The sequence below is a fragment of the Neopsephotus bourkii genome, unplaced genomic scaffold (assembly GCF_033783945.1).
Source record: "Neopsephotus bourkii isolate Nb327-2 ecotype Australia unplaced genomic scaffold, CSIRO-AGI_Nbou_v1 NB_1781, whole genome shotgun sequence".
Taxonomy (NCBI): domain Eukaryota; kingdom Metazoa; phylum Chordata; class Aves; order Psittaciformes; family Psittacidae; genus Neopsephotus; species Neopsephotus bourkii.
Genome location: NW_026902255.1, coordinates 410,140 through 435,245, shown reverse-complemented (window position 1 = coordinate 435,245; position 25,106 = coordinate 410,140). Strand labels below are relative to the sequence as shown.

Genomic DNA, 25,106 nt, shown 5'->3' with positions numbered 1-25,106 from the left:
TAACAGAATAAGGACTGAGCACAGCCCTGCAGGTCTTTGGGCAGGGGAGCAGCCAACAATCTGGTCAACTCACTGTAAGCACTAACATTTGAGAGAAGGCTATACAAAGACAAGCCCAGTGTACAATCACTTCCACATTACAAACCAGCTTTCCCCAAAATAACCCCTCTGGGCTGAGCAGAACAGATCCAAAGCGCATTTATACGGAACCACTGACTTGCCATGGGATTTGGATCAGACCCTAAAAACTCAGTATTAAAATGCAATTTATTTATGGCTCCATGTTCTGGAGATTTAAGAACAACCAACAATTTGACTGAGCTTCTAAAATCCATCAGGTATCTCAGTTTCTACAGATTACAGCATAGGAGGGAGTGATGATACACAAATTGCATCTTTCTAGCCTCTTCCTCTGCCTACTGTAACTTACAGACTGTCTGAAGAGGATTTTTAGCATCCATGAATCCTACATGAAACTCACACCTCAAGATGTATAACAAGACACTCAAACCTAACAGGCACTGCAGAAAACAGCCCAACACAGCAAAGCACAAGTAGCTATATAAAAGTAGATGTTGCTCTAATTATGATTCCTTGAGTTTAAAGTATACATTTAATACTGCAAGTAACTAAAATCCCACCAGTCCAGACCTACACTCTGCGGCAAGCAGATTGCAGCATCTGTGTGGTATTGGCTAAAAACCCATTGAGCATCCCACAGCTTGGAGCAGATTCATGAGAGAACAGAGATGGTCCTGCCAGGCACTGGGAGAGATATTCAGGGTAGGGCTGCCCAACATCAAACGATCTCTTAGAATTGGGGAAATTTAAAGTGGGAAAAAGCTTCTGAACTCTTTGACATGCTTTTAATTTCTTCCTTTCCCTGAGCATCTTTCCCTGATGAGTTGCTTATTGAGCAGCAGGAAATCTCTTCCAAATTCAAATAAAACCACATTACCAAACAACCAAGTCAAGGAATCATGATCACTAAAGGAACCAAGTGAATATCAGTGAATATGCCGTGCGGTAATAAACATCAGATGGCTCCAGGATTCATTTAACATGACTGTGGAGTTCATAAAATGGATGTTAGAGATTTCTTTTAGGGTATCAGCAACTTCATTTGCAATGAAGAGCTTCTACTTTCTGTTCTTGAAGGGCAAAGGGTGCTCTTCCTAACAGAGGAAGACAGCAGATTCGCCCAATTATTGTGCAAGTAGGTTAGCAGCAACCTGGAGGAGGTGGTGTGAGACTGAAGGTGGCCTTAATTCACTCCCTCACTGTCACTCTTTTGTCATTTTAACTTAAAGTACTTCAACATGCCCAAATTAAATGGATGAGAGACTGAGAAAACCCTCAGAAGTAATTTGGGGTCCGTCCCCCCCCCCAGTTCCAATGGTTTAATCTTAGCTAAACTTATTAAGAAAAGAAACAGGAGTGACATCCCATTTGTGGGTATTTGCACATCCAGAAAAGAAATACAGTAGTTGTATGGGAAGAATGGGCACATACAGCTTTTGTGTTTTTGAAACCTGGCCATGGCTTCCCATCTGCATTTCTGGAAAGGGTGGCTCTGCTGTAACAGTACAAAACTACTTTGCCTGTGAAGTTGTCTTCAGGTTCTGCACTGCTCCAAGGAATGGCAAAAAGATGCACAGACTCATTTATCAAACCCCATTACACAGCCCAGAACAGAAGGCAGCTGTCTGTCAACTTCACCCCATGAAAGCTTTATCTAGATGCTTAACATTACAAAGTGTTAGATGAGATTATTAATCAGCCAAATAGAGCTTAATTTTCCCATTCAGGTAATAACACAATATGTGAAAACAAACAGGGAATGGGTAGGCAGTCATCTCCCCTTTTCACTGGGATGAGGAAAAGGAAGCTGCTCGCTTCCACTTCTCCTCTACTGCACCAGAATCATTCAGCCTCAGCTTGCTCCACACCAGTCCCTTTGGAGTACCCTGCATGTCCAAGAAGACAAGGTACAACCTGTCTTCTCACATGCAGAGATAGCTGCAAACGTGAAAATATTCCTGGTGCTCTGTGGTAGCTCTGGATATTGGCTAAGGAACACCTGTACCCATATTAGTCAGCCTTGTCCCACTACATTTTCCAGTCCTCGTTCCATGGTATTAACTCCAAAAGGATGTATTAGAAAGATTATTTTGATGTGTTTATTTGGAAAGTCAGGCAGGGTTGCTTTAGTTTATTTTCCATTTGTTTGCTGTTTTTTTTTTTTTTTGTTTTTTTGTTTTTTTTTAATCTACATCTAAAGCCAAACTATAGAAATTGTTTCACAGACACTTACTGCTTACATGGAAAATTACCATGTTTTTCCCCTGGGCAGCTATAATATTCTTAAACCCCAGGTATCCACCAAAAATGAAATAGCCCTGGCCCCATCAACACAGTGATCAGTTAGAAGCTGGTAAGCACATGAGTAAAACTTATTCAGATAGTAAGTACCTTGGAAAAGCCCACTTTCAATAACTGCTACTTATTTGTTCTGCACTTAGCTATAACAAGGACTAGTCGGGTGACAGGACCAACTAACTGTGTTTGCTAGGCAGGGACTACTGCAGGAGAGACACACCAGGATTGATTTGGATGAATAAACTCAACATCATCCTCAATCCCAAAAGGAAGAGACAGCCAAGTAGTGCCCCAGAAATCCTGTCATGTCAATGAACAATATGCCAAGCACATGGCTGCTCTTCATACATGTCTTTGAAAACAAATCACTGACAAGAAGGCTCTATCCTGTTAACCCTTAAGCAACTTTAAGTGGATGAGCTGTGCTTTTGTCTTTACCAAAAGAGTATTAGAGGTTTGTATAAAGACAAAGAAATAGTGAGAAAGATTTAAGGCATTCATGACTCTCTTGTTTTTGCTCTCCAGTACCACCTAGGCCACTTTCAAGGTTAGCTTATTTTTCTCAACATGCCAGCAGAGCAGGTATACTAGCGTGGTTCCTCTGGTGCTCTTCCACACTGCCACAGACAACCTGTCTTCTCTATTCACCCAGCACTTGCTAGGACTGAAAACAAACACACCGGCTTCAAAAAGAACGCTTGACATGCGCATCTCTATAACCTGACCTGGAAACATATTAGATGTCTCAAAACACTGCTTGGGAGCTAATGTTTCCAGATCAAATCAAGACTAGGTCAGGAACAAATAAACCTAGTCATTCTACCTAGCAAGTGCTTGGTAGCTGATACGAAATGAATAGTTAGAGCTAGGTCAGTTTATCAGAGAGCATGTCAGAACTACAATACCCATTCATTACCTAGGGTTAATAACTGCACAAATGTAAGATTTTTGTATTGAGCAAAACTCCTTATCTCCCATGGCTATTTATCCCTCCTTGTGACAACATTTGTGTTGTACTTTTCAATCCTGTTTTGCGAAAAGCTAACTTTTCTGAAAGAAGTTCACTAACAAAAACATTTTTAGAACCACAGTAAAATATAATGGGAATTAAATTATGGGTAATAATTCACACTTAGCTGCAGAGAAGCCAATTTGGTCTTCATCTTTGTGCCTGGATGTACTGGGCGTGAATTACTGCACTGTAATTCACATGCTGTCAGGTCTCATGAATTAATTAATGTCACCAAAGAAAGAAAAATTAAATATATATATATATATATATATATATAAGAATCAGAGCATACAGAGTTGGTCAGAGAACATAAACTGTCTTTTCAGGAAACTGGTTACAAATGAAACAAGCACTGAGGGTTATAAGCCTGCAGGGTAACACAACTCCCCATTCCTATTGCTGTAAGAGCAAGCACATTTTCTATTGCTGTAGCTCAGAAAAAAAATCCACATACCTGACACTGCATTTCATACATGTTAAGAAGCCCACAGGAAAGGATAACTTCCATGCAATTATTTGGGCCCTAGTCACCTTCTAGCTACCTTCTATAGTTCAAATCTTATAGCTCCAGCTTCATTTCAACTAGAGCTGTGCTCAGAGCGAAGGGTTCCATGTTCCAAGGAAAGAGTGCTTTGGTACAAACGGCAAATAAAAACAGTAGATGATCTTGTTTATCTCAATGCAGGAAGGTGCTATGAGCAGACACACTAGCCAAACACTGAAAAAAAAAAATAAATAAATAAACCCAAACCAAAACCAGAAAAGCAACATTACCAGAAAATCTCCTTAAAATCTCCTTCCTTAATTAGTGTGAAATTCAGACATTCTAGAAGTGGGTCCGCACACAGACCTCTGCACTGCTTAATGGCTTAAGTGAGAATTTAATGGTGTATAGAGTCTTTGCAAGGTTGAATTTCACCCTCTATCAGGTTATAGATTGGTCAGTCATCAAATGGGGAACTTAATACTCCTGAATTTAGTACATTGCTAGTAATGAAAGCACTGTAGTATATATACACAGTACAGCCACCCCCTTTTATCACAGAAAAGCCTTCCTCATTCAGTAGTTCCACTACAGAAAAGGTGGCACAGCTGCAGGTAATACAAATTGCCAAGAATAGCAAATATTATAAATATTTCAAGGATGATTAATCTTATAAAACAATGAAGTTAGGCAGAAGCCTGGAAGTCAGCTTGCCTATTTCACAACTAATAAAACATGTTTCTTGTATTTCATTGTGACTTTATAAAGAGTATTGTAGTAAAAGACAGTCATCCACCATTCACTAGCTAACACTTGTACAAGTATAAAAGAAACACAGTATGTATTTTAAGCAGTGACAGTATTTCCACGGTATTAAAATAGTAGTGAGGCAAATGTTCAGCTCACATTAAGCAGCACTCTGTCACTGAGGACCAGCTTGCTCACATCATATATTCCCGCCTGTAAAGATAATGATGCTTGCTTTAACAGAATCATCGTCACCAGGCAACTACCAGCACTGTTCAGTAATAAATATTTCCACTGTTCCCACAGAAACTGGTTCAGCACCTGGAGCTGCTAATGTCTAGAGAAATCAGCTTGACCTTCGAGCACTACATTATAACAAAGACACAGCCCTCCCTCACCACAGTTGTCTCCCAGAAATATCAGGAAGATGGTGCAGAAGAGAAGAGGGTGAGAACAGCACAGCAGACGAGGCTCTCTTCCCTGCAGCTGCAATGACTTGAAAGGACTTCAAATTTCATTTTCTACTCTGCAAATGATAAAGTAGTTCAGCCTCATCTTGAACTAATTCTCATACAGAGAGACAAGACAGCATCTGTCCCTAAATGCAGGAAGGTCACTTCACAGCTATGCTGCATAAATTCTTGGAGTCAACTTGGGTTTTGGAAGTTCTGATTTAGGCCAGCAGCAGCTGTAGCCCTGATGGTTTGGTGCTGTCAAGCATCAGTAGGAGGCCTCAAGCTTCATAATAATACCAGGCTCCAGGACTTGTCAGGCTTTGTCTGAACTCAATCTACTGTAGCTTAAACTTAGCTCTGTGTCCAAAGTTATTTAAGAAACCTTTACTACACCTGCAACTTCTCTAGGATCAGATGGCTTTCATCTAGCCTGTACTAGCTGTAATAACAAACCTGCTCTAATGTCAGATACCTACTGTTTGTCCTGTTCAGCCAGGTTTTAGTTCTATTTCCTACCTTGCTCTGGCTTCACTCTTGCTTAGTTTTGGGCATGTGGTTGTAGCCCAAAAAAAATCAGATTGCATATCCAGAAAAAGATTAAGAAACCTAAGTAATCATAGCGATGACAAACTAACCTCATAGGTCATCAGGAGGATGCAGTCTGCAATCAATTATCAGATACAGGGTTAAAATAGAAAATAATGCCAAGCAGAAACAATGCCAAGGAGGAACCAACCTCTGTAACTGACATGACACTTTGCCCAAGTGGCTCACTCTCACAACACAACCACAGGCTGAGAGCTTAGGATCAGATAAAACAGACAGATCACTGTCTCTGTTGATTTTATTGCATTTGTAATCGTCTCCAACAGAAACTGGGCAATTTGGATTATTGCTCTGAGTAGTAAGTGGTTGTCCATTTTTGGATTAGACTGTTAAAGCATTAGAGTAACAGCAACAAAATAATTCTTTGCTGCCTGTCATGAAATTATGCACACAATGGAATATTAAAAACAAAAAGGTTCAAACAAAAAGTGATAAACCAATCTGATAGAATTATAAAGATCTTTGCATACAACAGGGTTTCAGCTCTCTTCCAAAGCTTAAAATTGGTTACTTGGAGACATGCAAAACTTCACCCCACAGTGATCACTATGGTATCCTTCCTACGCTCCTCTTAACAGCATGTATTTTTGAAGCCTTTTATTCCTATTATTATTTTTGTCCAGCAGTCTGTGAGTTTTAAATCTCAACTCTCAAACACATATGAGCATGACAGTAATGTGATAGACAGAGCAGGTGTATGTCTCTCCAGGCTCACAAACTGAGCTACTGCCTGTCATGTCAGTCTCATTTCGGGTGAACTTTGACAGTATTCATTTGTGGGTAAAGAGAAATCTGCTTTGTTTGGGGTCAAGGGGAGGAAGGCTGAGGAAGATGAGAACAGCTGCTCATTCCAGAAAACGCTTCTGGGAAATCCACCCATTACAGGCAAAGAGGATCGGTTTTCTCAGGTGTACATGAGGGAACCCAAGGCAAGGAACACTTTCCTTCAGATGCTTTGGGAAAAACTTCCAAACAGGAGCAAAAAGGAGGCAGCAGTGCAAAAACCCTGTCCATAGCAGAGCCCTTGCCAAGGATGCCAAAACCTTTGGTTTTGTTCCTGTTGATGTTTTGATTGTGGGTTTTGTTTTTTTTTTTTAATTCCCTGGTATTGTTGCTTTCTATCTTGACTAATCTGATCTCCTTCTATAACAAGGTGACCCACCTGGTTGATAATGGAAAGGTTATAGACACTGTCTATCTGGACTTTAGTGAAGCATCTGGCACTGTCTCCCACAGCGTTCTTCCAGATAAACTGGCTGCTCATGGTCTGGATGGGGTTAAAAACTGGCTGGATGGCCAAGCCCGAAGAGTGGTGGTAAATGGTGTCACATCTAGTTGAAGACCGGTCACTAGTGGTGTCTTTGAGGGCTCTGTGTTACGACAAGTGTTGTTTAATATCTTTCTTGATTAACTGGATGAAGGGATCAACAGGCTTGGGGAAGAATGGCTGGAAAGCTGCTCAGCAGAAAAGGACATCAGAGTGCTGATTGACAGAGCTGAACATGGGCCATCTTGTGCCCAGGCAGCCAAGAAGGCCAATGGCATCCTGGCCTGTATTATAAATAGTGTGACCAGCAGGGCAAGGGCAATGATCATCCCAGTGTACCGCACTGGTGAGGTTGCGCCTTGAATCCTGTGTTCAGTTCTGGGCCCCTCACCACAAGAAAGACATTTTGCTGCTGGAGCAGGTCCAGAGTAGGACAGTGAAGCTGGTGAAGGGTCTGGAGCACAAGTCTGATGAGGGACAGCTGAGGGAACTGGGGTTTTTCAGTCTGGAGAAGGGATCTTCTAATTTTCTACAACTATCTGAAAGGAAGATCGATAAAGTGGCTGGTCTCTTTTCCCAAGTAAGTGATAGGACAAGAGGCAAGTGCCTCAAGCTGCACCAGGGAAAGTTTAGATTGGATACTGGAAAAAAATTTATTCACTGAAAGGTGACTAGGAATTGGATCAGGCTTCCCAAGAAAGTAGTAGAGTCACAGTCACTGGAAGTGTTAAAAAAAAACATGCAGATGACTCCTTTAGTGACCTGGTTTAGCGGTGGATTCAGAAGTCCTGGGAGAAAGGTTGGACTTGATGATCTTAAAGGTCTTTTCCAACCAAGCTGATGGTATGATTCTATGATTAATTCTAAAATTCTGTATAATAGGTTTACATTTTTCCAGCAGATGGTTTTACAGGCTTTGCCAGAACGTAGAAGAAGGGATAGCTTTCTGAGGGCTTCCCCCCTGGTTCAGGTCGTATTTTCTATGCAAGCTGTAAGCTATTTTCCATTTAATTGAAGGGCAACAGTAAATAAACCATCCACTACCCAAATCTGCTGTTGTCTCAAGTATTTTCACATGTTTTCAGGGGTTTTTTTGAGCTACGATTCAGAGCAGTCCAAGCAAAACCAGAGAGTACACTGCTTGTGCATCTGGAATACAGCAGATTAACATCATCACAAAGAAACTGCAAGGATTTGTGACTTTTTCCCCTTCCATTATTTCTACAGCTTATCAACAAGATGACATTGTACCAGGGCAGTATCCTGAAAGATTACTTTTCATCTTGCAGATCAGTCTTTGACTCCATACCTGTCATCGCAATCTAAGACACAGAATATACTCCAAGAAATGAGATAGGTAAACACAAAAAAAAGCCAAACAAAAAAACCCACACACAACAAAAGAAGCAAACCTACCAAAACAAACAAAAAACAACAAAAAATACAAACCACAAATGAACAAACAAGCAAAAAAACACAGCAAACTTATGAGATCACTGGCCTAATAATGTAGCTACCACTACAGATGAAGAGACTGCGTCAGGAAACTCAAAAAGGGAATAAGATGCAATAATGTCAGCCTGTACAAGTAGATGGTATCAACTCTGGCAATCACTACAATGAAGGAGGATTATTAGAAGGGGAAAACAAAAATAGGGCTTAACTGGGCTACTTTTGTATGCAAGGTGAGGATGCGGCATGTGATTAAACACACATATACTGTCTTCAGAATAGTACGACCCTCTTCACTGATGCCAGCTTAAAATTCACTTTATGCAACCTTCTGTTGGACTTGCAGGAAGAGGGGAAGCAAGGAAGAGAACCTGAAAGCCATCAGATATTCAATCTCTGATTTCAAAGCTTTGGAAGCCCCATCAGACTATTTATTCTGACCTATGATTCAATTCTGATTTTTATGCACATGTCCATCAGTCTCCATGGGAGACTGGACGGGTTTAACTGTCCAGTAGTAGCTGGCAGGAACCACATTCATCAAACATCACACAGCTAAATTGCCGTCTTCTCCCTTCATTTAGTGTCAAGAACATATCACCCTCAAACAAGGTACATGCTCAGTACCTATTTCCTCCCAGAAAGGTAACAGGCCAAAATTTGAGATAATAGCTGCATCCTGGCCAATCTTGAGATCAAAACAGGGAGAATCAAACCAAGTCCTTCGGCTCTGACCAAAGGCCCTTACTATCCATTGTCCAGAGGTGATCTTCTACCACACTATCATTAGCAATTTACAGGATCAGATAACATATGCATTAGTTGTATGCCCGGTGGTCAGATTTACCACTACTTGCTGCTAGAACCACTACAACAGCTACCCTGTACATTTACTTTGCAGAAGAACATACAGGGCAGAAATATTTCCAGGCACCTAGTTCCTGCAGCTCTGGTGTTTGCTCATCTGTAGCATAATACAACTCCTAGGATATTTGTGACATTTTCATTTACTGCAACTATCAGGCAGGATTTTCCAGCTACAGTAGCATTGTGAAATTAAAACAGAACTGCCAGAGGCATAGTTAAATTGTTAATTGCTTTAACTGTTGATATTGTTTAATTATAAAGATTTACAAAACATTTGCCATCATTCTTTCCTGAAGAAGAATGGAGAGCACCTTTTGTAATAGCTTTTTCATTCCACCCCAATTGTTTGGCTCAGTTTAAATATTAATTCTAATTTTCAAGTCACCAAGGAGTTTTACTTGAAGAATGATAGTACAGATAACCTTTGTGCCCAAAGGTGTTAAATGATACAAGCAGATAGGTTGTACTCTATAGATACATTCAACTAATTACATGTATCTAATTTTTTAACGTCCTGCTTTGCTATAAAATATTGCTTTAGTATGTCTTAGAAGATACACAGTGCATGCAAGGCAGAAAAAAGCTGATGCATATTTTAAAAGCAGGGGCCCACAGCCTGTGTACAAGGAGACGTTATTTGCAAACATGCTCCCAGTGACCTGTAATTAAAAGATCCTTGGTGAAGCTCACCTTACATTTAAGCATCAGAAAAATCAGGCAGCTGGATCTTCCAAACCTATGCTCTGAACATTGAGCAACCATCACTGTACATAGGATAGGATCTCCTGAACCCTTCATCACTTATGAAACCTGACAACTTACTTCTGGGGCCTACATTTCCCATACAAAAATCCCACCACCCCAGGCCTCAAAATCTCACTCCAAAGAATTAGACACGTCCAATTTCATTTACCACTTTCCTGGCTACTAAGATCACCACTTTTTTTTATTTTCTTTATCTTTTTTTCTCCTAGAACTCTGGACTGGGTTTGAGCGGCAAGGTTTTGGTATTGGCAGGGAGGAAGAGAGGGTGCTACAGGGGATGCTTCTGTGAGAAGCCGCTGGAAGCTTCCCCTATGCCTGACAGAGCAAATGCCATCGGTTCCAAGATGGGCTGGCTGCTGGCTAAGGCCAAGCCCACCAGCAATGGTGGTAGAGTCTCTGGGATAGCGTATTTAAGAAGCTTAGCTTCTGAAATACATCCTAGCTGCAGCCTAGCAGTGCAGCATGGGGCTACATCTAATGACTCCGTGTTGCTAATCAGTTACACAGCGTGCCAGGCTAAGGCAACTCTACTGGGTGTGGTTCTTCTTAGCTCAAGGTCACTGAGATTTTGGGAGTCTGTCTTTCAGCAGGGCATGGAAAAATCCACTGCAATGCTTGAAATCAGAGTCTAATGTGATAGCAAGATCCCACTCTGGAACCGTGGCTAAAGGGGGTATGCAGCCCTTTACTGAATGGTATTCACAAAAGGGAAATCCATTTCCATGTAGAGGCCAAGAGAGACAATCTCAGTGATACACAGCCAACAGAATAGGTCTGAGCATGAGGAAGAAAGTCTGCCTTAACATAGCAGCTACACTTGGTAACAGCAATTTTTGTGTGTGACCAGTCCATTGTTTCAGGATGTAACGGATTATAAGGTAGCCTGGGAATTCAAAGACCTGGTATAGAAGCAGGGAAAGAAATCAACATCCTAGAAAAAAGCTACACTATTAGATAAAAGAGACAGGCAAAAATCATTACTATTTTTTATCCTCTCTTCCCTTCCCAGAGACAAATTTACACCATTTCTCACTCACCATGGGCTAACGGTGTTAAGAGCATTGTGAAGAACAGCAGCTGTGATGACCACATGACTGTGAAGGAGGGCTTGAAAGTGTCCCAGCAAAGGAGGGTTCAAATAAAATAAGGTGAATGTCCTCCTGCACTTGCTTCCAACACTTCAACTGTTGGCCTTCAATTCACATCCAAAGAGGAAGAAAAAAAAAAAATACCCCCCAAAATTAAAAAAAACCCACAGCCAGTATCCAGAGTCTGAGACCTACAAAGAAGAAAGGAAAAAAAAATGCAGTTAGTAAAACAATACAATACTGGTTTTCAATCAAGTATTGCTGCATTTCTTTGTTGCCAGCAGCTGCAAAGGCAAACATGTCTTCTTCCCCCGTGCTATTACTACAGATGGAGGCATATTCCTACCTATAAGAGGGATTAAAACTTGTCACTGTGCAGAGAGACAGTTTGCGCATCACTGAGGTTCTCCCTCTCTCAAAACAGGGCTTAAGACAGCAGAACAATGATGCACACAAGTTGAGAGTCCCCAGGCTGATTAGTAGAACCAAGTCCATATGTACTGCATCATACACAATCACGAGACTTCTAAAAGAGGCTGCAAGTCTCCTGAAAATGTTTGTGTGTCTATAAATCACAAGTCAATGTAAATTTCAGTGCTGAAATAGGTTTTAACTGGTGTCTAAGCTTTGTGGTGATCTCAAACACAAGTAAGTTTTCACCCCAGCCACTTCTTTTCCTACCAAACCCTTTGTACACAGAGAGAAGGGTGGTAAAGAGTAAACGCAAGCTCCTGAAAAAGCACACTCATCATCACACTGGTAAGTGAACAGGCTGCCAACAACAGAGATTGTTTTTCCACTAGGTCTAGGCCATAATTGTGAGCACCTACAGGAAGCACAGTACTTTAGGAGAAAATTTGACTTGTAGCAGAGCTGCACTCCATGGCCTGCCTCCTCCTCAAACAGAACCCTTTTTCCAATGTAAGTGCACACATCCACACCAAGACGACAATCCCACTTTATCTTCCAGAAGAACAGGTAATGCAGGTGAACACACAAGCCAAAAACTATCTATGCAAACATCGATTACATATCCTGAATGACCTGGGCAGAAGTTAAGCCAATGCTTCCACAGAGTGGCTGGGCACTACTGCACATTTCTGCTAAGACCTTTCATTCCCTTTATGTATTTCCCTCATGCCTCTGTTGTTGAGGCTGACACTGAGATACCAGACAGTGGAATTAGTAATGTGGCTTGGGAGTATGCTTGTCAATGATATGCCTAAAAGCCTCTCCTTTTTCTTTTTTTTTGAGTCCAGTATGGCTTTCAATCACAGAGTCTTGACCAGTTTTTGAACCCAGTAGAGCCCCAGTCACCCTTACCCTAGAGCTACTTTCTATGGTGACTGTACGTGATTCACTCAGCCACTCCTAGTCAATTTCCTCAGTTACTCGCTGTGGAATTAAAAATAATGGTCTTGTCCATCCCACACACTGATAGAAAAGCAGAAGGAAATCTGAATCAATGCTTGAATGGAAACATTCACTCATTTAATTGGAGAAAGTATACCAGCTTCCCATCATTTTAATCTCTCAAGAAGGGGCTAGATGGCCACAGTGACTCAAACTTAGCAGGAAACAAAAAAAAACAACTATACAGAGTTAAACCATGGCATCAGTTTGAGACTTAGCTCCCTACTGGCTTTGAAATGATGATGAAATATGAGGAATTGAAAAGTACTTCGCATATCTGTTTTGAACTCCCTAGACTCTGCAGCCTTCACAGCACTGGTCTAATTAAAAATCTCTCCAAAAATCTCTGGTCAACAGAAGTTAATTCTTCTCTGAGCAAAGAAGCCGGTTTTGCCAACTTTCATTCTTACCCAAAACCCAGCTTGAGCCAAAAAGCTATATGAAAAAACTGTGCTGAATGCCATTGTGATGTGGGTATAACTCCGAAACTCTGGAATGACAAAGTGGCCTTTGTCTTACTTCCTATCTTTGCAGATCAGCTAAATCAAACCCCATACTTTTCAGAACCAAAGTCTATAAGGAAGCTTCATTTTTTTTCAATAAATATGTCTGCTTACACTACCAAGATTTTATTCTCCCACTCTCGTCCCCAGTCTATCCCTGCAATTTTTTCATTCAAATATAGCAGTTTCCAGGGGTTTTTCTCAGCTCTGTAACAGGAGTAACTAAAGAGCCCAAGGTCAAGTGGCTTCTTTATAGACATCCTGAAAGTAAAACTTTGTTTGAGCTGGGACTAATCAGAATGGTCACTGATAATATTTAAAGCCCGTTTTCCAAGGGGAACAAGATTCATTAATATTTTAAATTATACATTCTAAACAGCAATTAATATTTTTAGGCTACAAGTACACATGAAAGTACACCACTGCCCATTATTTATGCACGGTTTTTCTACAATATCGCCTGTAAAGTTTTAAAAGTGAGAAGCTTTTTGTTCTACAAAAGCACATACATAGACAGGGGAAACCCATCCAAGTTCAGGTACACTGCCCTGAATCAGGAGCTCAGCCAGGCAGTGAAGGAAGAGAGGTTTGTTTTCTGATTCTTATTTGTTTAAAGTTCTCAATAACCTGAATCTGTTTGAAAGAGATAGCATTATGGTGCAGTAAAAAGGTTTTTGGGTGTAAACTGAAGAAGTCAGAAATTAATTATACTATCTATCCCAGAGAAGGGATAATTGTTAACAAAATATTTACATAGTGGCCTTTAAAATTATTTTTATCTGTCTGTGTATCCCCACATTATAGGGTTCAATGATTTATTTTTTTTTTTCCCTATCATCTCATGGCCAGGGCTGAATGAGCAAAAGAATTTACCTACCCTCTGCAAAGTCCAAATACCAATTTTGGGAACTAATGTCTTGTAACCACCAGATCATAATTAAACATTTTCTCCTACTGGAAAGAGCATGATCCAATGACAGTGCTTCTCTGCAAAACTGAGACAATAAGAGTAGCTCCACATTATGCACCATTTATTCTGGCTGCACATCTACTTTCCTTCCTGACAGAGTAGAAAAGGCCACCAATACAGCCTGTCAGGTTGTGCCTGCACACCCTAGCTGGCACAACCTTGTGCTTAAGCCTGTTCCTACAAAGACCTCAACCACCTAGGCTTGAGCTCATGCACAAATCTTAACAACTCCACAAGGTGTGTGGAGAAATGCCAAAGTTGTTTAAAAACATGGGGCACTACTGTATTAACCAAACACTTTGTAATGCTACAAAAGCCTGGGTGGTTTCGTATTTCATGTAATCAAATAATCAGTGTGTTTATGAATTGTGTACCTTCAGGGGGACAGATAGATAGGAAATGAATAGAGCAACCCTTTTTCTTAATGGTCACATGACCCATCTCAAGCAGCACTATAAGATGCAGAAAGGGGCCTTCAAAACAAAATTCACTTAATTTTTGGGCTACCTCAGGTAAAGTACAGCTAAAGAGAGAAACTAGAGTACGCATTTGTGAACTGTTCTGTGCAGAGCATTACATTTTTTGATGCAAGAAGGAAATATAACATCACAGCGAAAAATTTAAGGGCTACATTTGACCTAAGGGGTTTGGACTCCAACCAGAAAAAAAATGCAACCTGCACTGATTTAAAAGAAAGTTCTGCCTTACTGAGCTTTCTGCCCAGAGGGCTGCCCTGACACCCTCATGATCTGATCTGCTGCCAAGTAACACCCAAACCCCTTTTGCATGGTGGCAGTACCCAAATATCCAACTCAAAGTAGTACTGACAGAACAGAAGGAAGCCAAAGAAAACTAAAGCCTTGTGGTGAAGAGATTAGCTAGTGAAGTATTCATCAAGGCATTGTGCATAATACAGCATTTTAGATGCACTGACAAACTCAACATCTACCCAAGCCTGTTCTTCAGCAGTTGATGTCAAGAAGCACAAAGAGCATTGTTTGAGCTCATCTGTTGACAGTCTACAGGGAGGGTGAAAAAGAAAACCAGTTCATCTGGTGAGTGAACAGATAGGCTGAATTGAAAGTAGAATTTAGAGCAGCACAAGCCAAACCTATCAGAAATGTATTTAATTACTGTCTTCCTGCGAACATCAGCGTTTGCACCTGCACAAAGCTGGACATTACCATTTTCACATGGCAAAAGCTACCCACCTTCTTCAGGTATCTAGTATTTTCTAGAAAGTTAGAGCATAGCCACAGGAAGGGCAAGAATGTTTTACAAGGGGGCTCATTAGCAAAAGCCAGATAGAAATTCCCTGGTTTTCTTTTCTAGTTTTAGTTGCAGCTGTTTTCTACCCACCCCTGGAAATGCACATAGTAAAACTAACTTAAACAAATAATTGATGCAAGGATTACTTTGTATTTAACAAAAAACTTATCTCCTCCTTTGGCAGAAATTGCTTACTAAGTAGAACATAAGTATGATGTTTCTAACAAACACTGATTAAATCCACTATTTACAAGGGAAAAATTCGGAAGTAATTAAACTCCTTGAAGCTGATGGCTCAAGCTGGAACCATGGATGTAGTTCCCCATTCTCAGCATCTGCTACTTGAGACAATTTATTCCAGACAACATTTTCAGAATTTCTCTAAGAGGGGGAAAATAACCCCAGAAAGGAAAAAGTTAACATGAAATCTCTGCAAATGTAAATTAACTGCAATTTAATGTTAGCAAATTTCTCTTAATGTTAGAAAATTTCTTTAAAGGAATGACCTGTATTGCTACTCCCATCATGAATGGCTAAACAAAATAATTGGTGCAATACATTTGATCATGAGTTGTTGACAAATTTTGTTGTTGTTTTTGGTTCGGTTTTCCCAACATTATTAAAGAAAAGCTTTGCCTCTTCCACCTCCACCCTATTTCAAATCCTTTCCCTGTTAGGTATTCAGTATGTGGTTCCATGGTCACTTTGCAGTGGCACACACAGTGCAGCAACACAACCTGCCATGTAAAAGGTCATGCAGACATTACTGACAGCATAATGGAGGGGGAGCAGGGCAGGAGCAGGCTGCACTCCTGGCATTTCAAGAGAACCACATGCACTTTCACTCCTAGCCCCTCACTGAAGTTACCGCTACAGGGACATGGTTATTTATGAGCAGATTTTTCCATAAGCATATTTATGAAGTCAGGAACATGGTTTTGAGACACAAACTGAATTGTCTGTAAATTTTTTATCTGTGCCTGCATTTAGCCCAGGAGAGGTTCATTCTATACTGCAAATGCTTATAAAGTCAAGAGTTCTAACAGAGTTCAGGAAAATAGGCTTTTCAATTCTCAGTATATCAAGTGGTGGGCATGGCTTTTGACTTCAAGTTTTAATTTTGCTAGATGTGGTGTACTGGGAGAGACCCAGGGAGCCTTCTTAAGGTGAGTGCCAACTTGTGGCTCAACCTTCTCTCATCTATGTCCAATTTCTGTACCGCAGACTCTGCTCCCATCCTCTGCTGGGGCTGTGAACTCTGAAGGAAATTCTTCAACCCTTTCACCCCATATGCACAAAACTATGAAGTATTTCCAAGTCCCTATTTCCAAGCAAGGTTCAAAATGAGCACTTGCACCTCTGTCCCTAACTGTGTATTCCTGTATATTAACACTCATTTAATCCATATTGTTTGATAATCTAAGGCCATTCTGCCCTTTTCTCCTCCTTTATGTCTTATGTAGCAGCCTGAAAAGTAATTTTAGAAACCTTAAAAGCAAGCAACAACAGCAGCAATAAGTTTTCATTCACCCTCGATTCTTAGGTATCACTGCAGTGCTACTTAGGCTCCTCTGAGAGAAGCAGCCAAGGCAGCAAGGAACCACTGCCAGCTCAAACCAAGTCTCAACAACCACCAGTTCAGGCTATAATTCAAAGTGACAAAGAACTCTTTAGATGCACTACGGGATTTGCTGAAAAATAACTCTCAAGTGTTAACTGAGTTAATTCATTTCAGATTAATCAAGCCTTTGATAACAGCATAGCCAAATACAGACCAGCTGAATATAGTAGCTTGTTTTTTTCTTTTTTTCCAGTGTAGGTAAAATGGAGGGTTTTGTGCTTTTCCAAAGGTCAAAGGGGGGGGATGAAGCTATCAGCTGCTTGTTGGTTTTCCCATTTAATCCATGATCAAAGCAATTTAAGCAGAAAATGGTAACCAAACTAGAACTGAAGCTTTCACACATCTTGGGACTTTACATGGGACAATGGGTTGAAGAAACACTTTTGTATATAGCAATTATAACAACAGTGCTCTGCAATTATACCTATTTAATATGCCATCTTTCTCAAACATTTTAGTTTGCAGCGTATCCTTACAAACAGAAAATAATACAAACGCTTCACACAGTATTGCCAATACTTATCATTCCATTGCAAAACTCTCAGTATGTGGCAGCTCCTTGCAATAACGAAAATTTCAGCTTTCTTTTCAAGTAAGATTTTTCTTACAGAGAAATGCTGAAGACCCATATGCAGCTCAGTCTTAGTAAACTGGTGGTAAATAAACATAACTCAACATATTTATTTGATTTGAAATTTGCATGACTTTTAATCAAATCTCATAATTTTTTCTGTGAATGATTCATGATGTTGAAAGCCTGGGTTTGACAATACTCTCATAATGCTTATTTGCATTCCACAGAGCGTTTGGCAATTCTCTGTGACAAACAAAACATGCAGTGCATGCATTGAAAGTGCAGACAAGCATATCACCAGGGTCAGCATAATTTTAACTTCTCTTTGCTATCATTAGCAGAGCTTATATTTTGAGGCATCACCTCTCCCACCTGTACCAGCCCCATTTATTAAAGTGTCTTACTGTGGCTGCAACTGTGACAGCAAAGATTCTGCACTGGGTCTTATTTCAATGTGAGGAAGTGACAGCCCCCAAGGAGAAAATTAGCAAAAAGGATGTGACAGATAATTCCAGGAGAGTTCAAACTAGTACATCTTTAAGTGAAGTGTGATACTGGGACCAGAGGAGGAATACTCCTAAATGCCTCTGGTTGCAGCTTTTAAAATAATTTTAAATATTCATTTATCCACCTCATTTGTCCCTTCCCACTCTGTCTCCTTCATACCTCCTCTAATTTTCCCTCCTTTTCTCTTTCTGGCAAGAAAGAATCTCCTTAAGTTCCATTACCCAAAATTGTCCAGCTGCTGCAGATATAGAGGGAGAGAAGTGTTCAGTGCCATTTGCCATCACAGCACATTGGGTTTTGAGGGAGGGTTTTCTTCCTGGAGGGTGTAGGGGAGTGCAGGTGGGGGCCATTCCTCATTTGCCTGCAGCTCATCAGGAGAGAGCCCAAAGCCCAAGTGGGTGGGCTACATCTCCCCACATACAAGTCAGAAACAGGAGGATGGTACACAAGCTTTCAGAGCTGTTTGCTCCTGAGAAGCAGCATACACCAGAGAAGATGATGAAAATCATAGAATTATCTGGACTGGAAAAGACCTTTAAGATCAAGCCCAACCATGGTCCCAGGACTGCCAAGTCTTATGCCCACCTCTTGTCATACTCCTCCATGGGCCAGATGGTCCCAAAGCTGTTTGGACATGAATATTTAACAGCAGTTAAAGACAAGAACAGAGAATTGAGCACCTTTGAGCTGAAGTGGAAAGTCTGGTCTCTACAATGGCTTGTTTCATGGCACCCACAGCAACTGTGACCCAACAGAAAGCAATGCATGAACCAAAATACCAGCATCACAACTGCATTTGTCATAGGAAGTGGTACTTCTGAAAATGCTGGATTTTGTCAGCCCTTGACTTACTCCAGCTCCAGTCACTACTCACATGTATAACTATATGCAGTAATAAAACAGGGGAGGAGTACCACTTGAATGAGCAATTGCACTGAAAATAGCAGCAAAGTTGTAATCTATTTCCTGTCTGCAGAATGTGCCTCCTGTGCCTTTTTATTCTGCTCTTGATTACTGTTCTTTTCTCAAACGGATAGTAACAGGTATTACTTGTTTTGTACTCAGAAAGCGTAATTTCCTTCACTTTGTGCTGATTAGGAAATTAACAGGCAGTATAAGCAAGGTTAATTGCCTTTTCCATTTAAAATGTACTGCTCTTGAAAGAATTATAGTAATAGGAGCTCACCTATACACAAGAGTAATGACAAGAGATCACCTATACATACAACTCTATGCACACACGCACACTACCAAATGAAACAAATTTTTGATGAATTACATTAATGACAAAAGCCAGGTGAATAATCCATTTTTACAATAAAGTTATTCAGGAAAAAGTTAAGTTTAATTGTCTTTCAGATCTGTTATGATGTAATAAATGTCTATTAATGTTTGGCAGCAAATTGGGTTTTAATGATCATTGCTATTTTTGGCTGGTGGGTGACACGTAGTTTAAATATAAATCAGATTTATGTTTTACACCAGGATGACTTTCTTGGACGACTCTCCTTGACTTAACCTCTTCACACCCCACAAGACATTTAATATAATTTTATTTCTAATAGACTAGGAGCCAATAGGATTGTATTTGCTACTACTGATGTTTTCAATGAGAAATAAAATCAATGAGGTTTATGCTGAAGATAAGTGTAAGTGATTAGATAAGTGTAAGTGGCTTGGAAAATATTAGGAAGGTTACATTATTCAACCAAATGATGCAAATTAAGAAAGAGTCTGGACAGAAGTAAAATCTATACAAAATTCCTGACCTTGCTGTATTGGAGAAATCTTAGAATTTGTTGGTTTGTAGGCACTCTCAGAAATGAGTATTACTAGGTAAGAAACTCTGTCTCATTTTTCAACACAAGCAGTCAACCTTAACTATTCATGCAAAAAAATAAACACCTGGAGACATCAGAGCAGCTCAGTGGTTGCTAGGAGAAAACACACCAAAAAAACCAAACAAACGAACAAACGAAAAAACCCACTAATCCCCCCCCAAAAAAAAACCCAACAAAAAAAAAAAAAAGACAAAACCAGAAAAACAAACAGAAATTGAGGTAGTATGAAAAGTCCAGGTACATGAGGCAAAGCTAGTACATAGGCTGACTGAGAAAGCAAGAAAGTAACACAAAAGCAGCATTCTGCATACCAAAAACAAAACAAAACAAAACAAAAAACCCGAACAAACAAAAAACATATGCATGCAGAAGAATAAATGTTGCACCTAATTTTTTAGGTGTGGTATTTTCTACACACGTAGGAATAACAGAAAAAGCAATAGGCCAAATAACAGAACAAGAAGTATTTACAGTTCCCTGCAACACATGCCTGTGTAATAAGAAGAAAAAGATTGGTTTTCCACATTTTACGATATGAATGACTTTTGCTGCACTTTAATTGAGAGTCTAACCTCTTTGATCTTGCGGGGGGGGGGAGGAGGGGAAGGAGGAATGGCCTGGGAAAAGAAAGAGATCTAATCACCACACTAATTTTCTGCATAGATACTTCTGTTATTATTTATACTCTGCTAACAGAGGTTACCATCTAACCCCAAACTTAGCTATGAAAGGTCCTGAACATTCTCACAGTAAAACACAGGTTTCCTTCTGCCTTCCCCTTTCCTCCCTCATATTGTCCAACCAACAAAGAATGGAAAAAAATACACTTGCAGAGAACAGAAGGGCTGACAGGTAGCAACTGCTGCTTTCCAAGTGCCCTTCAAACCCAAAGTTAAGCATCAGCCAGTAAGCAGACTATTTTCCTGCTGACTTTGATAACAAGTAGTAAATACTCAACATTTCCTTAATCCCTGCAGAAGCAGCCCTTCCAACAAGCAACTGAACACAGACCAATCTCTAACAAAAATATTTTCCACCCCCACTTCCTCTCCCCCCTTCCCCAGTAATTTGCACTTGACTTAGTTTTGTCCCTGTCCAAAGGAGTATTTTGGACATCTTTTAGGTGAGCAATGAACCCAGTCTATTCTCAAGCTACTACTTCAGCACTGAAACTCCATTACAAGCCAGATAGCTAAGCTCCCATCAAACCTAATGGAAATGAGGGCATCCCTCCTATTGCCCTCACAACACCAAAGGGTAAGATTACAGCCAGTCTTTATAAAATGCTGCTGAACTCCTGTCTGTTGAAAACATAAGAGCTCAGCTGTATGTGAAGGTACTCTGGTGGCACCCCAAGCCAGCAGTCCTCCCTTGAAATGCAAACTGAAAGACTGCAAGTTCTTTGGTGTCCTTCCTAATGGGAAGTATCATACAACTATGCACAAGAGCTATTGGCAATCCTAAAAGGACACTGTGCTACACCTGAAAGACAACACTCTCTTGGTACTACAAAGGAAATATTTTATACTAGAAACTCTGGGTGGCTAAAGTATTTATATAATGCACATAACACACACTTCTATTTTGCCTTTTGAAGTGAAACAAATGCCAGCTATGTCCAGCTGAAAGTACAAGAATTAGATCCTTTACAAGAAAGATCTTAACTAAACAGAACATTTAAGAAATTTCAACAGGACTGCCAGCTGAAGCCTCTGCTCTCACATCAAAACCTGGCATCGTCAAGATTCATGTGGTGACCAGTTCTTCCCCAAAGGGACTGGACACTAATTCTTGCAAGAGGTATTTTTAGAGGCAGAACACTTTGTTTTTGCAAAAGAAAAGTTTTTCAGCAGAACGGTTTATCCAGTAAGCATGTGTGCTTTTTAAAGGGGAATACAAAGTTTCTGAACAACAAAATATTTGGGTGGCTTAAAAGGCTACAATTAATTCTGAGTGCTTTCCTGCAGAAATTAATTGTGAGGACAATCAGTACAAACATAATTTATAAAATGATTGTCTTGGGCAGCTGAGTAAGGAGTAAGATACACTTGACTTATTTCCATGCCTCAGCTGAGGATCGGTAGCAAGCAACCAAAAGAGAAAATACACTTATTTTGAAACTTGCCAATCTAAAATGTGCCTGCCTTGGTAGGCTTCAAATTAAACACACTCCTTAATGGCTTATTACATAAGTACAGTCACTAAAAGATCCATGGGAAAATTGAAGGCAGTTTTTACCACAGAATGTTACATATAGTCGAAGAAAATAATGCAGTATCACGCAAGGGAGCAGGGGAACCACAACATAAACTTAAACTTTCTCAGTGCCTTTTTCTCCCAAGTAAACCTACTCCTACTTGACTCACCCTGAAATTAAGGGATTGAAAATAATATTTTAGAGAAATTATTGCAGGACTGGAGCAACTGTATTCAACACTCTCATTTGCAGTTTGCCAGACTTAAGCGATGAACTTCTATAACATTTCACATTTTTAAGTACACACTAAGCTTACAATAGAACAATGCAAACATAGTCACAGGCATCTGAAAATCAAATTCAGACAGACTGAAATGGGATGACTGTACCACTGAGACTCTGAAATGATCTTACTCAGTATCCATTGTTACTAAGAAAACAGTAAAAAGTCTAATTTCCATATACCTTAAGTGTAAGCTGTCAAATTTGCAATAACACCTTTATTTATGGTGGCACATACAAAGTACAGAAATCCTCTTCTGATTTTCTTCTTAATGCAGTGCTTCCACCTAGAAAAAGCAAGATGTCTCAGTAGCTGAGGAGAGACATTTAATTGTAGAAGTCACATTCCATTCCAAAGAAGAAATTAAGCACCTCTGGCAACTATAAGGCAAGATAATTAATCTGATGTATAGGCCTGTCTCTTGTGGCATTTTGCAAGGGACTCTATAAATACCGACATATAACTATGTTTGATATGCAAGATTAATTGGGGGGGGGGGGGGGTAGGGGAGGGTGGGGAAGGGAGGAGGAAGAAGGAGAATTCTGGTAACTCCCGAAATGCTTTCTGTGAAAGGAAGACTACATTTCTCATCCTCTGCAGAAGCGGGTTTCAAAAGCATTGCTCTAATGCTAGCTCATTTGAGCTCACTGGCAAAATCCCACTGATTTCTGTAGGAAGGACACCACCTTAACCCTAGCAAGCAGCAAGTAAAAACTTTGTAACATAAGGTCATGGCCAGAAGTGGAACTGCAATAAAGTATTTCATTCGATTAGCTGAAAAGCCGTTCCACAGTAAGCAACAAATTACATTTTACTCTGACTTATTTTACTGTAAGAGGAGTAAGCACTCTATAAAACTAGATAAATAACAAAGAAATCAGCCCTAAACATTTTGCTAAAGCAATTGCTCCTTTGTTCAGTTTGTTCTCCCTATAAGGGAGATTCACAAGGGTAAAGCAGGAACACTGGGCTTCAAAAGTAACCAAAATTGGCAAATTGTGCAGAAAGATAGACAGTGTCATTGTTTAGCACTTGGCACCAGTGTGGATCTAAGCAAGCAAGAACACAGATTGTCTGTGATGGGAAATCTATCAGACCTAACAGAGCCAACTGATGGCTAAAACTCTAACATTAAGATCCTTTCATGCACTGCTTACCTTATATTTACATAAGTTTCACTTCCAAAACAAAGAGACTCCAAATAGGCAATGGCTGAATTGAAAGAAAACTGTATTTCAACTAAGAGAAGGTCAAGACTTTCTGCTAATCCAAACTGACTAGCAACCAAAAAAAAAGCCCCAACAAAAACCCCACAACAACAACAAAACCAAACAAAAATAAAAACAAAAACCAAAACCAAACAACAACAAAAAAGCAAAGCAATACTAAGCATTTTTCCGTTCACGCTTTGACTGGACTGTAATAGAAATAGGGATATAAGATGGGAGCATGTATCCTAGGGGCAAGAAGGGGTAGGCTGCTTCCTGGCTTTGGTGTCCTTTCCAGCCACATAATTTACAATGCCTATAGCCAAAGCATATATTCTGTGCAGATGCAGCCAGTATAATTCAGCAGCATATTACACAAAAGCCCACAGAGCAAGATCTCAGCCAGGGCTGTCTCATTATGGAATAAAACAGAAATAGAATTTGTAAATTGGATGCGATCACCAGGAACACTTTAGCATCAAATGCTTCAGAAATCTATGTGTATAAAGCTGAAGCACGGCATGCTAGCAGATTTCAGGCTGTAGAAAGCTTTAGGGTGAGGAGTAGGGAGAGACCAAGTGGAGCACAGTTTGCTATCAGAACTTTATTAAGGAATTTATGCATGGTTTCTTCCTCAGGAATTAAAACCACTGATGTGGGTCTCAGATCAGCTAAGTGAAGGGGGGGGGGGAATGGACAGGGACCTAAACAAGCTGGAGGAGACAGCAATGCTTGGCAAAGAAGTCCACTAATTTTAGAGGTTGAGGCTTCACCCACAAGCAATCTTGTTGAATGCCACAGTCACATATTGACAGCAGACAATCAAAACACCTTTTTTATGGAAATTGGACTGGGAAACTTCTAGGAATTTTCTTCCCTTTCATAACTGCTCTTTAAAAAAAAAAAAAAAAAAGAAAAAAAGATTTTGAGATAAACTTGGTTAACTCCAAACACAAGAAAACTAGGTGCTTTTACGAGCCTGAAGTCTTTACAAGCCACACCACCTGAAGAGGAAGGAGTTAACCATCTCAGAGGAAGGGAATCACCCTGGGTTGCCCAGAGGCAGAGCCAAATTTCATCCTGAGGCAGCAGAGGTCCTTGGACCGCATAACTGAGGTACAGCTGGAACTTCTCAACCAACCTGCATGTACTAGGGATATCTTGGAAAAGTTACCTTCATCTCTACCTCGAGAATCAGAATTATGCACAGAACAACAGAAGATACAGATTTGCTGTTACCCCAGCATTGCTGATCCAAATGACATTTTTCTGATTTTTCTTAATGTTTTCCTGAAAATAATGAAATTATCAATATTTTTTTAAATATTTTTTCCTATTACCCAGTTAGAAATTTCTTTTCAGATAATGTTCCACTTTGTGGCATTTCATTTTAAGAAACTAAGGTGCTCTTAGCAGATTTCAGTTGTGTTGAAACATTCTGGGCTGGCACATGATTTTTAGTTTAAAAAAGTCAATTTGATGGAAAAAAATAGTACTCCCTGGATTTATTAATATTTTCCCTCTTCAAATTTGCCAATAATTTAAAGTCATTTTCTCTTTATTCATTGGAGACCTGTCCAGTGTGATGACTCAGATCA

General features: G+C 40.0%; 1 protein-coding gene across 24 annotated transcripts in view; it reads right to left on the bottom strand.

Moving 5' to 3' along the window:
* ADGRL3 (adhesion G protein-coupled receptor L3) overlaps positions 1-25,106 on the bottom strand; it is a 515,386-nt gene that overhangs the window by 323,343 nt on the left and 166,937 nt on the right. For all 24 annotated transcript variants that reach the window (XR_009729502.1, XR_009729503.1, XM_061379988.1 and 21 more), the window contains one exon: positions 11,072-11,313. Coding sequence is in view for 22 of the 24 variants with exons in the window: in XM_061379988.1 (XP_061235972.1) it covers positions 11,072-11,126 (55 nt within the window). In the remaining 2 variants the exon portion in view is untranslated. The remainder of the gene's footprint in view (positions 1-11,071; positions 11,314-25,106) is intronic.